This window comes from Thalassophryne amazonica, chromosome 14 (genome assembly GCF_902500255.1).
Source record: "Thalassophryne amazonica chromosome 14, fThaAma1.1, whole genome shotgun sequence".
NCBI classification, from domain to species: Eukaryota; Metazoa; Chordata; class Actinopteri; order Batrachoidiformes; family Batrachoididae; genus Thalassophryne; species Thalassophryne amazonica.
Genome location: NC_047116.1, coordinates 90,853,341 through 90,871,935, shown reverse-complemented (window position 1 = coordinate 90,871,935; position 18,595 = coordinate 90,853,341). Strand labels below are relative to the sequence as shown.

General features: G+C 39.0%; 1 protein-coding gene across 1 annotated transcript in view; it reads left to right on the top strand.

Annotated features, from left to right (window-relative positions):
- Window positions 1–13,708, top strand: part of LOC117524551 (high affinity cGMP-specific 3',5'-cyclic phosphodiesterase 9A) — a 33,617-nt gene extending 19,909 nt beyond the window's left edge. Inside the window, exons 8-14 of the mRNA XM_034186356.1 lie at window positions 1,287–1,409; window positions 6,430–6,522; window positions 10,154–10,221; window positions 10,334–10,436; window positions 10,594–10,698; window positions 13,181–13,327; window positions 13,506–13,708. Coding sequence (XP_034042247.1) covers window positions 1,287–1,409; window positions 6,430–6,522; window positions 10,154–10,221; window positions 10,334–10,436; window positions 10,594–10,698; window positions 13,181–13,327; window positions 13,506–13,682 — 816 coding nt within the window. The 3' untranslated portion in view covers window positions 13,683–13,708. The remainder of the gene's footprint in view (window positions 1–1,286; window positions 1,410–6,429; window positions 6,523–10,153; window positions 10,222–10,333; window positions 10,437–10,593; window positions 10,699–13,180; window positions 13,328–13,505) is intronic.
- The last annotated feature ends 4,887 nt before the right edge of the window (window positions 13,709–18,595 follow it).

Here is an 18,595-nt window from a genome sequence, read left to right as displayed (position 1 = left end):
CCCAAAGTGTAAACCCAGAGATACCTCTTGGAGGAATGTCATTTCTGCCACTTGTATCCATGATCATACTCAAACAACAACATCTGTGTCTTATTTGTGGAGAATAGCTCTCCTGACCATTCACTGAGTCAAAATAATGGTCTTAATCAAGGTGGAAGTTGAGCTGGAAGTCCCAAGTAAACATTGAGCACCATCTATCTAGCCATAGGGTAGATACATAAATAGGTACCTTCCAGTTCTTGCAGTCATTGCGCTAATGTTGTTGTTGACCTTTATTTGACCAGATAAAATCAACTGGGATCCAGTTCTCACGTTCATGCTTTCACTACTCCAAATGTATGAGTATATTTAAAGTTGTGGATCCCTTACGGCCCAGTCACACGGCACACGAAGATAGCTGAACGAAGGAAAATAGTCACAAAGTCACAAATTGTCGAGAAAAGGTAGACGAATGATCCTACACTTCTCCCACCACTGAAAAACCTGCAGATCCAGAGCACATAAAGTAACGAAACAAAACCAAAACTAACAAAAGAAAAACAAAGGGAACAGCAACCTTGACTCTTTAAACAAATTCAAATCGAAACATTCATGATGAATGTGCATGTGCACAGCTGTTCCAGCCACAAACGACTGGAACATGCATAAATAGTTAAAGTAGTTAATAAAACGTTCTTGCTGCTATTGTTTCTGTATGACAACGTTGCTTTTCGTCTCACACATGGACGAGTCACGTTCAGCTCATCGGCTCTTTAGTTATTGATCCATTCAGATATCATCAACGTTCGTGCAAGACATTGGATTTGGGAGGTTGGACGACAGTCAAACAGAACAATGATGGTACGGGAACTACGCAAACAATGAGGAACCATCAAGACAGAAAGCAAATAAGGAGGAACTGAGGTTGTTGTCAGGATTCATTCACATTTTTCAACAGTTTGAAAATTCTGACTGACGCACCAGCTACAGGAACGAAGCTGGACTGACGTGTAAACGATGTCTCCGAAAGTCAACGTTTAAGTCCAGATTGTCTTGTTCGTTTTGGGCTTTGGTGTCCTTTATAAGTGCTGTGTGACTGAGCGCTTAAACAAGCACATTGAACTATTACATATCACATTGCTGCTTGCAAACTGAGCCTTTCACTTGTTTTCAAAATGTTCTAAAATGATTGATATTAGCTTATATTTATCCATGCTATGGTTTTCACATTATTTCTAAAAAGGCTCCCTTTGCAAAGCAACTCCCCAGTGATCACGCTGCACTCCACCTCCTGTGTTTCTGAACAGATGTATGGTTTGATCTGGTTGACTGACCTAAGGAACAAGATGGACAGCACTGACCTGCTGATTATGCTAACCTCGGCTGTCTGCCATGATCTTGACCACACAGGATACAACAATGCTTATCAGGTACAATACTGTGAGACTCCTGTGAATGCGCTTCAATGTGGCCCAGCATGAGTGTGATGCACTGATTGTGTTGAGAAAGTGAATGAACGGACCCACGTTAGGGGGGCCTAATGAGCGGGTCAATACGGTTCACCAATAAATCACCATTATTGATGCCAAATAGTGCAATAAAGGTCCAAAAGGACAAAGTCCATTAGCACAAAAAGTGACACGTGGGCATGCCGAGGGTAGGGAGACGCCTATCCAGAGAAGAAGCCGGGGACCCACGTATTTCGCACCGCCAGCCGAGGTCTGCAACACACAAGAACCACCAAGTCCGGTACCCCAGGGTGGCCACCCGGATCAAGCTGTCAGACCGGTACTGCTGGCAGAAGCAAAAACAGATTAGGTGGGTGTGTGTACACCCAGCAAACAGTCAGCAAAACACAGTTTCCTCTTGAGGGAAAAATCCAATAATTCCCAGAGAGCAGAGGAACTTGAGAACGTACAGTGTCAAAGGTTATACTTAGAAACGAGAAGTGAGGAGTGGAGAATGCCAGCTCCTCCAAACTTCCACAAATCCAGCTACAAGCTGCAAGTATAAGGTCACAACTGCAAAGAGACTTCAATAGCAATGAATGTGTGTACGGCACAAAAAGGCTGAGTTGGTTTACCTGTCGGTTAAGCTGATAACTCGGCAGAGTTATGATGTTTCTACCAGGCTTTTATAGGTGCAATGATGAGTGATGAAGTGCATCTGATGACAACCTTAAGGTGCGCCTCCTGGTGGTACAAAAAGGCCAGTGCGCCCTCTGGAGGCCAAAAGGTGCCAGTATGGCCGGGCTCCATCTGGTGGTGGGCCAGCAGTACTTCCTCTTCAGCGGCCCACACAACAGATTGTTACCAACTAAGCATGGTTTGGCATATCGGGTTCATCTATACCACAAATGGAAAATGCTACATTCCAAGTTTGTGAAGATATTCTGCTCCAGAATTGGGTCTAAATACTTTTAAAGAAATTAATTACACATACAATTACTTTTAATAGCAATTTACAGGTGTGACTTATACTCCAAATGGAGCACCCCTCTGTGAGGATGCTGCCATGCAAGGCGCTCAATACACACCGGGAGCAACTAGGGGATTAAGGACCTTGCCCAAGGGCCCTTAGTGATTTTCCCGTAAGGCAGGGATTTGAACCGAGGATCTTTTGGTCTCAAGCCCAACGCTTAAACACAAGGCCTAGATAAACACTAGATGCAGTTACTTCTAAAAGTAATTGTATTTACGGTGCGTCCAGAAAGTATTCACAGCGCTTCACTTTTTTCACATTTTGTTATGTTATGTTATTCCAAAATGGATGAAATTCCTTTTTTCCTCAAAATTCTACACACAATACCCCATAATAACAATGTGAAAAAACTTTTTTTTTTTTTTTTTTTTGCAAATTTATAAAAAAAAAAAAAAAAAACCCTAAGAAATCACATGTACATAAGTATTTGCAGCCTTTGCCATGAAGCTCAAAATTGAGCTTAGGTGCATCGTCTTTCCACTAGTCATCCTTGAGATGGCATTTGTTTTTTAACCCTCTGGGCCAACGCCTTCATATACAACAGCTAAGACCAAGCTTTACTAAATTATAAATAACTTTTTAATGATATGAGATAGAAACTTACTTTTTTTTTTGCTGGAAAGTTAACTCCGCAGACTTTCGAGCCAGCCATTGACCATCTTTGTACTCCTCATAAAAGCTGTGTGATGACGTGCGCAATGTGAGTGTTCAATCGGAACGCTTTTCACCGTCACATGGTTTTCCCAAAATCCAATCGTAGGGCAGATTTACCTCACTGAAAAGCCAAAGATAGGTTTCAGGAGTGATATGTTACTATGTTGGCTCATTTGAATAGCCCCCCTGGGTGCTCCAATGAGTACATACTATTGGGTCCAGTGCGCCCTGCGCCATTACACACAGTGATTAGTGAAAGCAGACGGAGAGCCTCTGATGACAATCTCACAGCTCAAACAAAGAGTGTGTAACTATCAGGATTGCTCCACTTAGTTTGCATCTGTGAATGTACTGGATAACTCTGTTGCTTGTCAGCATAAAGCACTGTTTACCATATCAATGGACGCGAGGGGGAGGGCCGCTCCTCAGACTGTAAGAGCCAAAGTGGCCAAAGTGGTGAATGAAAGCTGCTTTAGGAGCAGCACAGAACACTCCAAAACCAGTAGAAGTAGAGGTTTGTGATGTAACCTTTGTGTAATAGCAGACAGAAATTGCTTTGAGATGAAGACAAAACTCATAGACCATTTGTATATATTGTTCAAAATGTGCATTTGTGTTATTGATGGAACCATTTTTGTTGTGCAGTCTTTCACACAAGACCTCAAATTACCTTTAGCAAGTGTCAAAACAGTTGTTTATTATAGTTGCTGTATGTTTTGAATAAATGTGTGTGGAAAAATTATTTTCTGCGTCACTTTTTCCTTTCTTATTTCTGATTGTAAACCTTTATTACACTTATAAAACACAACGAAAGCATATATATTATGAAAGGACAGGTTGTCCTGGGAAAAAAAGAGACATAAAACTTGATTGTGGGATGCAAGGAGAGCTGTTAACAGCAATAATAAACATGTTATTACGCACAAGTCCTATATAATAGTTGTTATAATTATATATTAATAACAAATGCATGGTTTTGGGGCTATAAGTCCCAGGGCCTCACAAACTTGTTTAAAAAAAGGAATTTTCTGTACAACATTAACATATTTTATTCTAATAGTGGTGTTGGCAAGGAGATTGAGCTGTCCTTGTGGAAAAAAAGCTGGAGAATTCTGCAGAATTCCACAGAAGTGCCTAGTTTGTGAATTCCAACCACAGATTGTGACTTCCCTGAGGATTCTGTCTTGCAGATGACTGCCTTCGCTCAATATTAAATCTGGAAAGACATCAAGCTCAGACTGTTTCTTGGGATTTTCTGTGGAACCTGGCTGAAGTGCTTTCAGACATGGACTCAACTGCCAATTGAATGGATGTGGGAATTTTTCGGCAACAACACCTGAAAGTTGTTGAGGATGTACTGGAGTCGATAGTGGTCATAGGAGGAGGTGTTTAATGTCTAAAGGTGCTCAAAATATCAACCAGACAAGTTGTAGTGCACGGCTTGATAGAAATGTAGTTTGGACAGAGAGCTGAGATCAAAAGTAAGACCCTGTGCGGTTCCTTGTTTTCACCACAGCAGATCCAAGGTAGATCTGTATGTTGATTTGGCACATGTTTTACACCAGATCCCCTTCCCAATGCAACTCCACATTACACAGAGGAATGTGGCAGGGGTGGGGTTTGAAGTACAAGAAAAAAGAATATGTCAATTTTCAAATTCTTTATTTATTAGAATAGTCAGCTCTTTACTCATTTTTTACTACTCATATGCATTTTAAGTGTTTAAAATTTTTCGGATTGGTTTCTGTTAGTTTTCTATTTATGAAAATTAAATCTAAAAATTATAAAATATTATAACATTAATTAAAAAAATATATCTCTCTAAGTACTCCATCAAATGCCATCACGAGAAATATCTGTTGTATTTTTAAGTGTTAAATATTTCACAACAGTGATTCTGTAGTGATATCTTCTATACTTTTACAAATATAGAATCTCCACTGATCTTTTTATGTACCTCAAAGACAGTGTCTGTTTGGTCCCAATTGATTGAAGACTTCCTGAGACAGATATATCTGGATTTTTCAATATTTTGGACAAATATGTATAGACCTGACAATGACTTTTGATTGTACGGAACAAAGTTTACTCACATTTCACTAGATGTGAATAAGAATTGAAGCTTTATACACACACACACACACACACACACACACACACACACACCACACACACACATATTATATATTATATATATATATATAATATATGATATATAATATATATATATATATATTTATTTATTTATTGTTTGTTTGTTTTTTTGACAAATATAAACTATGGTCTGCAGATAAGACCACAGTGACCTGTAGGTCAAAATGTGGCCATAATGAATGCAGGAATTTGTTGTGGATTCACAGTACAGACTAAACTGCCTGTCTGCTAAAATAACCTTTGGTGATGCCAAACTTGGTGCGATAGTTCTGTTCTGTATGTGGCACTGCAGGTCTGAGGCACTTTGCACCAGTTAGTTCCATCAAAAGTTGCATCATCATGAGTTGAGTTGACCCAACAGGGTTCTGATCTGATCAGCACGGGGAGCATGGACGCCATGTATACCTGCTTGTAAGTCTAGTTTTGTTAGTTTTTTTATTTGGTTTAGTTTATTTCAGTCACTTAAAAAAGCGTAAATATATACACAGTAAAATCACCAATGTAAAACTAACACTGACAGCGTTAAATTAACACTGCCAGTGTACATATGGTCCTACTCTGGCCAGAGTGGGACCATATGTACACACTGGTGATTTTACTATGTAGGTAGACGAAACAGATTACAAAATGGCAACATAAATTAGCAGCATAAATTTTTAAAAAATTCTATTTTATTACATCCACCAATGACATAATAAAATTATTGGCGTTTATTTCATTATTTTTTATTCACTTATTTATTTATTTGCCTGTCTGTCTGCTAGCATGATTATGTCAAAACTACTGACGGATTTTGATGAAATTTTCATCACAGATAGATATTAGGCCATGGAAGACTCCATTAAATTTTGGAGGTGATCTGGATCTGGATTCTGGATCAAGATTTGTCTTTATATAGGCTTTGAAGGATTATGTCAAAACTACTTCACAGATTCTCACCAAATTTGCACCACAGATAGATATTAGGGCATGGAAGACTCCACTGAATTTTGGAGGTGATCTGGATCCGGATTGGCGGACGTCAGAAATCTCTGATTGCTCTTGTTATATGTGTGAAAAGTAGTTGTGATAATGCATACAGGACAACATTTTATAGTCATGATGTTTAGTCACTGTATTAAATCAAACTAATATTTAAAACAATATATTCCCATCTTTCAGGTAAATGCTCGGACGGAACTTGCTCTTCGCTACAATGACATCTCTCCACTGGAGAACCACCACTGTGCTGTTGCGTTTGAGATCCTGGAGAAGGTAAGACTCTGTACCCCAGAGTGCAGATTGATTGGGCATTGTCTTCATACAGATAATGGTTACTTTAGGGATGAGGTATGTTTTGGACATGCATCATTTGATCTTTGCTTTGGCTTGCAACAATATGATGTAGGTACCTTTGTGGGAATTTGGTGGCACAATGCGAGAGCATGATAGGATGAGTGTGAGTGTAAGGTGAGGAAGGAGTATAGAGAACAAATTTATATTAAACTCTACCCTGCAAGGGTTTGTCCAAACTTGATCTCATTCCCAGGGCACTGTGTTGTGTTGTTTTGTGGGAACACCTTAACATCGCTACCATTTGTAACATTAAGGTTTAGGAGAGTAGAAATGGTTAAACATTTAATCCATAGAGATATTATACAAAACATTAGGACAGTCTCTGGGGCAGGTCCCAGTTTTGACTGCAAATGGGAGTGTTGCTCCCATATCCTACCGTCGGAAGAAGGGACTGCCAGAGCCTACCCCGGATTCAGACAAGGCATGGGGGGTGCCAGGGGGCATTAGGGGACACTAGAACTTCCCCTGGATTGTCATAGCACCCTCCAGAAAATAATTCCTCATTTATTATTTTAATTTTAATTTCATCCCATGTTTTTAAGGCCTTGTCTACACTGAAACTGAACTTCTTCTATACAATTTTTTGCTTTGCCATTTTCAAAAAGTATTCCATTCAAGAAATATCTCCATTCTCACAGATCCAGTGAAAATGTGTGAAAATGCTGTAGTACATATGCCAGTACATATGCCTGTATGTGGCACTGTTACGCTTCTACAAAATATGGAGAAGACACGGGGCTAATCAGTGTAGCAATGAAAGCTAAAACTTTAGAAGCCAGCACACAGATTAAATAGTCTTTTAATGTGGCTTGTTTCCTGGATTCATCATCACAGATGACAATTTATCCACATGAGACCTTTGTTTTGGAAGATGACGTCTGGAAATGCATTAATCCTCATGATGGAAGTTACTTGTTCAGGGTTTTTTAAGGTTTTTTTTTAAGAAGTCCCTCAGTATCTGTCTGCTCTGGGTGAGTTTCTCAGCTGGAAGACACCGGCGCTTTGTCCCACCACCAACAAGAACAAAATAATAATAATAATATGCTAAATTACACTGTTAACATGTTACAGAGGCAAGGTGATATCATCCTTTCAGCGTTCCACAGTAAGACACTTCTAGCATTTTCAGATTTATGTGATTACATAAATAGTTCACTCATAAAAGAAAATAAACATTCATCAACAAAACTGATGGTTTTACAACAAGTGAGTGTAACGTGACATTCAATGACATCATGTTCAACAGTGTCATATAATAATAATAATACATTTCATTTATAATGCACCTTTCATTAATAAAAATCTCAAAGTGCTACAAGAAAATAAAATAATACCAAGGATAAACAAGACAATAAAAACAGAAAATCGTAAGATAAAAAAAGTCAGCAGAATAGAATAAAACCAAAATAAAATAATAAAAAGACTAAGATGCAACAGATTCAGATTATTGAGACCTGTGATAGACCTGTCTAAACAGGTATGTCTTGAGGTTTTTTAAAAGCTTCCACAATCTGTGGAGCCCTCATATGGTCAGGGAGGGAGACCCAAATATGAAGGTCAGCTGAACAGAAGGCCCTGTCTCCCCTGGTGTGATGTTTGGTGCGGGGGGATGGAGAAGATTATTGTTGTATGAAAAGGAGGATGTGTGGGGAGTGAGATGGTCTTTCAGGTGAGTGGGGGGCATTGCCATGGATGTAATGGTGAGTGATGAGAGCAATCTTAAAATGGATTCTGTAGGTGATGGGGAGCCACAATTTATGTTTGTAGCATGGCCCAAGCAGAAGGTCACCCCTTTGAGTCTGGTCTGCTTGAGGTTTCTTCCTCAGAGGAAGTTTTTCCTTACCACTATTGCTCTGGGGGTTGGTAAGGTTAGACCTTACCTGTGTGAAGTGCTTTGAGGCAACTCTGTTGTGATTTGGCGCTATATAAATGAAAATAAATTGAAATTGAAATTTGCTTGTAATCAGTGTGTGTGTATAAAAAGGTCAGTGAGTTTCTGGGCTCCTGACAGACCCTTGTATCTTTCATCCAGTGCTGCACTGACGTTTCTGTTGTCTGAGTTGTGGGGAAAGCAAAAATACCTTCAAGAGATCTGTGGGAAAAGGTCATTGAACTATATAAAACAGGAAAGTGATATAAAAAGATATCCAAGGACCAAAGAATGCCAATCAGTAGAGTTCAAACTCTAATCAAGAAATGGAAAATGAGGGAAACCAAACCATGGTCAGGTAGACCAACAGAAATTTCAGCAACAACTGGCAGGGAAATTGTTCGGGTTGCAAAGAAAAACCCACAAAGAACCTCAGCTGAAATACTGGACTCTCTGAAACAAGGTAGTGTGGCTGTTTCAAGATGCACAATAAGGAGGCACTTGAAGAAAAATGGGATGCATGGTTGAGTTGCCAGAAGAAAACCATTACTAAGCAAATGCCACAAAGTATCCCACTTACAACATGCCAAATAGCACAGAGATCAAAGTCATTTGGAGTGATGAGACCAAAATTGAATTTTTTGGCCACAACCATCAACATTACATTTGGAGAGGAGTCAACAAAGCCTATGATGAAAGGTACACCCTTCGTACTGTGAAGCACAGAGGTGGATTGCTGCTGTTTTGCGGATGTGTATGCTACAAAGGCACAGGAAATTTGGTCAAAATTGATGTCAGGTTGAATGCAGAATGTTATCAGAAAATACTGGAGGAATCATTGCACTCATCATCCCGGAAGCTGCGCATGGGACGTACGTGGACGTTCCAACGTGACAATGATCCAAAACACAAGGCCAAGTTGAGCTGTCATTGGCTACAGTGGAATAAAATAAAAGGTCTGGAGTGGCCATCTCAGTCTCCTAACCTCATTGTCATTGAGCCACTCTGGGGAGATCTCAGACATGCAGCTCATGCAAGACAGCCCAGGAATTTACAGGAACTTCTAGGCTTTTTGCCTAGAAGAATGGGCAGCTTTACCATCAGAGTAAATCAAGAGCCTCGTTCACAACTACCACAAAATACTCCAAGCTGTCATTGACGTTAAAGGGGGCAATACACAATATTAAAAACTGGGGTATGTAAACTTTTGATCAGGATCATTTGGGTAGTTTCTGTTGTCATTATGATTTAAAAAGAGTAAACACAGTTGTTTGACAATAAATGGCTTCACCCAACCACTAACCATGAGTGAAAAAAAAGTTTTGTGTTATCATTCATATCCTCTGAAAAATGGGCAAAAAAAAAAAAAAATTCTGCCTGGGTTTGTAAACTTATGAGCACAACTGTAAGTGTATACCCTCTATAAATAGGCTTTACACACCACCATTACTCCTAAGAAAAGAAGAAAATTACAAGACTGAAAACTTCTTGTGCAAACCCCTGTCAAGCATTTCCCTGTAAATGGATGCATATTTACAAATGAAATGAAGTTGATCAACAAATCACGAAATGTAACAATCACTGTTTTTTGTTTGTTAGTTTTTTCATTTGCATTTTCTATATTGTCCCAACTTTGCTACAGGCAGCAACAGTAACCAAAGGTTTTTTCCTCTTTCATAGACAGACAGCAACATCTTCAGAAATTTGTCCATGGAACAGTACAAAAGGATAAGGGAGGGAATAATCAAGTGAGATCGCCTTTCTAATCTAACAGTTTGCACATTTTCACAAATTAATTTGTCTCCCCATTGATGCAATATCTATAATACGTATATGCTTTTTTGGCTGTTGTATGCGCAGATGCATTCTGGCCACAGACATGACAAGGCACAATGAGATCCTCAACAAGTTCAAGTCCATCTTGCCTACATTTGACTTTGAAAACAAGGACCACAGAGATGTGGTAAGAAATCTGTAACACAGAATGTGAATAAATGACCATTGAAGAACAGAGACCATTGCTGGGTCTATGTTTTTATGTAGAATCTATACACAGTATTCGACTCATAATTAATGTCAAGTACAATCGACTTTGTTCCCTCGCACTTTTGTGTTTGTAGCTGATGATGATTCTGATCAAAGTGAGTGATATATCCAATGAGGCGAGGCCGATGGAGGTGGCTGAGCCCTGGTTGGACTGCCTGCTGCAGGAATTCTATAATCAGGTAACCAATTCCTGTTACATGTACATGAACCCCTTACTCTAGAAACAAGACACCCCTGCTTTTACCACCTGTGTCTCTACAGGGTCATATGTTTGCAGTGGCATTGTTTTTGTTTGACTGTTAGCAGGAAAGCACAGTACCTTCTGAAGAAGATCTGGTTGCAATTAAAAATGATTTTGTACTTTCTTTAATATTGCAATGTATACTGGAAAAAAAAATACTTTTTTAATTTAATCTATAGTAGTTTATTTGTGAGATAGTACATCAATTAAAGCTTACACTCAGAACTAAAAAGTCACATTATAACTACAAGCAAATTACACAAATTGGTGAGTCAATTAAGAAAAAATTAATCTGGTTCAATTAGAAGAATATGAAACAATCAGATAAAGAAGAATCTTCAATCCAAATTGGAAAAATATGGACAGTACACTCTGGAAAAAAAAAAAAAAAATCTATTCAGGAAAGTAAAATTACATTAAAAATACAGAACTATATCATAATGAAAAAAACATTAGAAGTTGGAATTTTATCAGAACACACTTGACAAAAATCAAAAAAGCTCCAGGACTTCATGACATCTTAAATGACGTTAAAATGCTTAAGCCCTACGTTTAATTTGAAACCATTTAATTTAGTTCCTATTGTAGGTTATTTATCTGACATCTGGAATCAAGGAATTATAACAGTCCTTAAAAATGGAATAAAATTAAACCACAACAATTAGTGAGATATTTGCATGAAGAGTAACTTGAGGATGAATAATATTTAACGTGTCTTGAGTAAAGGTGAAATTGGCTTTCTACAAAATATGAGCACAATTCATCATATTCACACCCTAAACACTCGCATTGAAAAACCAATCTATGGATGTTTTTCTCATTTACTTTATTAGTGATTTCTACTATAATTGTATTTTATATTACTATTATTAGTATTATTTTCAAAATCACTTGTGCTTTGGCGATATTGTAAATAAATGACAATCATGCTATGTAATAAAGCTCATATGAATTGAAAAGTTGATAGGAGTTGGACTACTAGTATGTTGACGTGGGTTCCATTCGCAGCCACGTTACAGGCTGTGTCTTTGGACAAGACAAGTTATCTGTATTGTTCCAGCCCACCCATCTGTAAATGGGTACCAGCCTTGTCAGGTGAAGTAACCTGTGTCAGACTGGTGTCTCTTCCACAATGAGTGGTAGACTCTTGTTTCCTTTAAGATACGGTATCCTGGTATAAGCACAGGCAACAGTGAGCCTTCTGTCTTCTGAATTTTAAACACCTGAAGGCACTGGATCTACACATAGGCTATTAAATACAGCCAAAGTTCTTCCAGTCAATCCATGATTATGGAAAGTAATTATTCAGAATCTTAGAAAAGTAAACCCATGCATTTCTAGAATAATCTTCCATACTGTTTAAAGATGCAGTCAGCTTGGTGTATGTAAACTGTTGACCCACTGAATATCTGAATAATTCTATATTGTGACTATTATTTTATTTAAACAGTATGGAACTAGCAGGGGTGGTGGCCAAGTGGTTAGTGCGCTTGGTTTCAGTGCAGAAGGTTCCTGGTTCAAACCCCACCCCTGCCACATCTCTTCATGTGATGTGCATTTGCATGAGAAAGGGTATCCGGTGTAAAACTTGTGCCAAATTCAACATGCAGAGCTGCTGTGGCGACCCCAAGTGAAAACAAGGGAGCAGCCGAAGGGACTTAGTAGGCGTTCTAACTGATTTTGCACATGTATTGTGTGATAAAAATCAAATCTGTGCAGAATTAGAAAACTGAGTTCAAGTTTTTCAGCCAATGCGTATGTAAATTTATGTCTGCAAATGTAAGAGAAACCACTGATGACCTAATTATGGAGCAGATATTTGTAAAATCTAAGTGGAGTAACCAGTGTACCGTATTTTCTGGAGCACAAATCGCACCAAAGTATAAGTTGCACCTGCTAAAAAAAATGCATCTTGAAGAGGAAAAAATATATACGAGTACAAGTCGCACCAGACTAAATTTGCACTTTTTTCTGCTGTATGAGCCCTTTAATTTGAGGTTTTTGTGCATTACTGTACCTTTATATAATTGACATTTATTTTATTTATTGGAGTTTATTTGGTTCTTTGATTCCTGGGAAAGTCCTGTATAAATAGTCATTATAATTAATATTATTAAGAACAAACTTGTGGTTTTTCTGTATATAAGTCGCATTGGAGTATAAGTAGCAGGTCCTCCAAAAGTAGTAAAAAATAAAACACTCACGAAATATGACACATAAAGCAAAAAGCTATGATGATGATGGTGTGGCTCCTCAGTTGATGCTATGCTTCCCGTCAAACATTCAAACACACTTTCCCATTTAAGTTAATGGACAAATGTGTCCAAACTTTTGATCAGTGTTATTATGTTGACATCAGATGGACATCTAAGGTCAAGGTGCAGCTTTATGAGCACTAATTCCACTAATTATGTCTTCAGAGTGACATGGAGAAGTTAGAGGGCCTTCCAGTTACCCCCTTCATGGATCGAGACAAAATAACCAAGCCATCATCTCAGACAGGATTCATCAGATTTGTCCTTTTACCTCTCTTCATTGAGCTGGCAAACCTCTTCCCCTGCTTGGAGGTAATGTATTTAAAAAAAACATCCACAACCTTACAGCACCCATTAAATACTGCAAATATGTTGTGCGTCTGAAAGTTAAAGACACTGTTTATTACAAAATGCATGACACACATCGATCACAAATTGATAACATCATTAGAGGCTAACTTATTGCTTAAATGTTTCTTTGTTTCTTCAGCAACACATTATTGACCCAGTTCGGAAGGCTCTTGACTATTACACAGAAATGGAAAAAGCGCTGGAGAAGGAGAAACAGAATCGAGTTCAGAGTGAGAATGTAACCAAGAGCAAAGAAACGGCAGAAACAACGGACAGCCGGACTGAGGGAGACGCCTCAACAGCAGACCCACAGTGAACCACACTTATGATCCCACAAAACAGTCTAATGAGTGCCACTGAGTTCCATGTTCAGATTTTAAAAGAGTTGTTCCAAAGTATTAAAAAATCTAATTTGGCCAGTGTCACTGAAAAAAATTGGAGTAATATTTACTTGAAAAAAAACCTAGGAAAGTTTTTTCACTCAGAAATTCCAAGTAAATTTTACAAGGGGAATTCTTAAGTAAATTTTACTTGCATATATTAGTTTTTGGGAGTAGTGGTAATTTGAGTGGACGTGCATGTTTGGGTGTAAATAGTGTTTAAATAGACGTTACAGTAAACAAGCGGACAGTAAACAACAAGCGGCCTCACCGGAATCTGCCATCCCGGTTCACGGCAGCATTGCAGTTCCATCTTGGCCCGCAGTTCTTCGGTAGCCAGCAGCCAAGGCACGCGAGAGCACCGTGGCAGCGTCATAGGTTCAGCTCGGCCTCGCGGCAGCGTCACAGATCCGTTCGGGCCTGCAGTTCCTTGGAGGCCAGTGAGCAGGATGTCAGCTCTGTGGAACAACAGGTGGTTGACTTCCTACAATCCAAAGGACTTGACATGGATTTCAATAATATTGAAGCATGCCACCCTCTGTCCCGGAAAGATGACAGCGATAAATGAGCTGTTATCATGAAGTTCATGAACAGAAAACATAAAATCGCACAGGAAGAAAACTGAAAGGATCGAATGTATTCATCAATGAACCAAACAAAACGCCGACATTGCCAGGAAAGCTCGCCTCTTAAAAAAACAGGGAAAAATTCAGCATACATGGACATCAAACTGTAAAATATTCATCAAATTGAAGGGGACTCCAGAGCAAGTCAAAGTTATGGTAATCAGGAACATGGAGGAACTGGACAAATACAGATAATACGGTATGATGGCTCAAACATAACACAGCACCATGACACAGACTGGAAGAACTTATTCATCTACATCATCTACATCTGGAGACAAGAGGGATAGAATTCAAAGAATTGTTGATAATGAAAAACTGGAATTGACAACATTTAAATACACGGATCATAATTTACTGGACTTGGAGCACGATATAGATCCGGACAATAATTTTTTCTCAAACATCAATGACAGCTGTTGCTATTACACAGATGAACAGTTCAATCAGACCATTAAAACAGATAATAAATGATCAATAATTCATTTCAACAGCAGAAGTCTGTATGCAAACTTTAATAACATCAAGGAATATTTAAGTCAATTAAAAAAAAACGTTAAATATAATCGCTATATCAGAAATGTGGATCAACTCAGATAAAGGAATGGATTTTGAACTGGATGAATATGAATTTAACTGTGTAAACAGAATAAGAGTGGAGGAGGAGTGGCTGTGTATGTGAATAAGAACATGGATTATAAAGTAGTAGAAAATATGACAGTTGTGATTGATAACTTATTAGAATGTATAACTATTGAAATATGTGAAAGAAAAAATAAAAATGTAAAAGTCAGCTGTATATATAGAGCACCAGGGTCAAGTATTGAAGCATTCACTGACTGGATGGGAGAAATGTTCTCAAAAAACTATCAAAAAGTTGTCTTCATTTGTGGTGACTTAAATATTGATCTGCTTAATCCAAACAGGCATAAAATAACAGATGAATTTATCAATACAATGTACAGCATGAGTTTATATCCAAAAATCACTAGGCCAAGTAGAATTACATCCCACTGTGCCACCTTCATCGATAATATATTCACCAATGATGTTGAAAACAATACAGTGAGTGGATTACTAATCAATGACATCAGTGAACACTTACCAGTTTTCATTGTTTATAATAGAAACCACTGGAGGAATCAGCCAGAGGAAAAACTAAAATACAGGCGAGAGCGAATAGAGGAAAATATGAATACACTTAAGTATGATTTACGGGTGCAAAACTGGGAAGAGGTATACAGTGAAGGTGATGTTGATAGAGCATATGGAGCTTTTTAAAAAATATTTACATCACTATATGAAAAAAATTGTCCAATAAAACAACACGGTAGAAAACAAAAATTCAAAGATCGGCCATGGTTGACAAAAGGATTACAAAATGCATGTAAAAAGAAAAATACTCTATATAAAGAATTCATAAAGCTAAGGACTAAGGAGGCAGAAAATAGATATAAGAAATATAAAAATAAGTTAACTAATACTATAAGGATATGTAGGAAGGAATACTATAGTAAGATATTATATAATAACTAAAATAATATCAAAGGAATATGAGATATATTAAATAGCATTATTAAAAATGGTACAAAACAGCAGAGCTATGCTCAATATTTCATTGATAATATCAGAAAGGAGAATATGGATGAGGTGGTTAATGGCTTTAATATTTTTTTGTAAATGTTGGACCTAACGTGGCAGAAAAGAGTGTTATGTGGGCCGCTGAAGAGGAGGTACTGCTGGCCCACCACCACCAGAGGGCGCCCTGCTTGGAGTGCGGGCTCCAAGCACGAGAGGGCGCCAGACCCAGAAGAAGTGACAGCTGTCATTCATCCCCTGCACCAGCTGTCACTCGTTCATCGTCATCATCACCATCATAAAAGCCGGACTGCAACTCCACCTCCTCGCCGAGAAATCGACTACTATTGAAAGGGTAATTTCTCTGCTGACTGACACTTTGTGTGTATAACCTGAACTTCTGTTTGCAGCCGTTTTCCTGGAGTGTTGCCTTGTCTGAGGAATTGGCGTTTGGTGTGACAGCGACGGCTTCGCCTCACACCCCAACCCAGATAAGTGGTTAAACCAGGAGCTGCACGAGTGTGTGACTGGAGGTGGAGGTGCTCCCTCCTAACTGTGTATGGACTGTGGATTACTGAGTGTGCGGACTCACACTCATACATCTTATCTCTGCTTTCTGCCAGCAGTACCAGGGTCGACAGCCGAAGACAGAGGCCACCTGGGGACTCGGGACTTGGCGGCTCCGGTGTTCTTCAGACCGTTGGTGGTGGAAGCCGTGTGGGACGCGGCTTCTCTCTCGTCGGGGGTCTTCTATCTTCAAGCCTGCTCACACGTCACCTGGTGTTAATTGACTGTGCAAATTTCTGTAAATTTAGTTGTGTATTATCGCAACATTAAATTGTTACTTTTTGGCTTACTCATTGTCCGTTCATTTGCGCCCCCTGTTGTGGGTCCGTGCTACGACACCTTCCCAACAAAGAGTCCTGATTCATTGTTATCTGAGGACTGGAATGATAATCTTATAGAGAGGAATCCCTGTTCAATGTTCCTCACAGCAGTGGAAGAAAAAGAAATCATAGATATTGTTAACAATTGCAAATACAAAACATCTACTGATTTAAATGAAATTGACAAGATAGTTGTAAAACAGGTCATTGAAGGGATTTCAGAACCATTAACATATTTGTAATTTGTCATTTCAAACCGGTAAATTTCCCAATGAAATGAAAATAGCCAAATTTGTACCATTGTATAAGACTGGGGATAGACACCACTTCACAAATTATAGGCCTGTTTCTTTGCTTCCACAATTTTCCAAAATATTAGAAAAATTATTCAACAATAGATTAGATAAATTCATAAACAAACATAAATTACTTAGTGACAGTCAATATGGATTTTGAGCAAATAGTTCAGCATCACTAGCATTAATAGAATCAGTTGAGGAGATCACAAATGCCATAGATCATAAATTACATTCAGTTGGAATATTCATGGACCTTAATAAAGCTTTCGACACAATCAGTCATGATATATTAATCAATAAACCTGAACGGTATGGGATCAGGGGATTAGTGTTGCACTGGGTGAGAAGTTATTTGAGTAACAGAAAACAATTTGTGAAGTTGGAGGAATATACATCATGATGCTTGGACATTGCTTGTGGTGTCCCACAGGGGTCAGTATTGGGTCCGAAACTCTTTTTACTTTATATAAATGATATTTTTAATGTGTCCAAGATAGTAAAATTAGTATTATTTGCAGATGACAAAAGTATTTTTTTTGTTCGGGGGGGGGGAATTTGCAGAAACTACTAAGGAACATCACTACAGAAATGGGAAAGCTGAAAATGTGGTTTGACAGAAATAAATGATCATTAAACTTAAGTAAAACAAAATATGTGTTATTTGGCAATTGTAATAAAGACATACATGTTGGGAAGGTGTCGTAGCACGGACCCACAACAGGGGGCGCAAATGAACGGACAATGAGTAAGCCAAAAAGTAACAATTTAATGTTGTGATAATACACAACTAAATGTACAGAAATTTGCACAGTCAATAAACACCAAGTGACGTGTGGGCAGGCTCGAAGATAGAAGACCCCTGACGAGAGAGAAGCCGCGTCCCACACGGCTTCCACCACCAACGGTCTGAAGAACACCGGAGCCGCCAAGTCCCGAGTCCCTAGGTGGCCTCTGTCTTCGGCTGTCGACCCTGGTACTGCTGGCAGAAAGCAGAGATAAGATGTATGAGTGTGACTCCGCACACTCAGTAATTCACAGTCCATACACAGTTAGGAGGGAGCTCCTCCACCTCCAATCACACACTCGTACAGCTCCTGGTTTAACCACTTATCTGGGTTGGGATGTGAGGCGAAGCCGTCGCTGTCACACCAAACGCCAATCCCTCAGACAAGGAAACACTCCAGGAAAACGGCTGTAACAGAAGTTCAGGTTAAACACACAAAGTGTCTGTCAGCAGAGAAATTACCTTTTTAATGGTAGTCAATTTCTCGGCGGGGAGGTGGAGTTGCAGTCCGGCTTATGTATTGGTGTAGATGAGTGACAGCTGGTGCGATGAGTGACAGCTGTCACTTCCTCTGGGTCTGGCGCCCTCTCGTGCTTGGAGCCCGCACTCCAAGCAGGGCACCCTCTGGTGGTAGTGGGCCAGCAGTACCTCCTCTTCAGCGGCCCACATAACAAT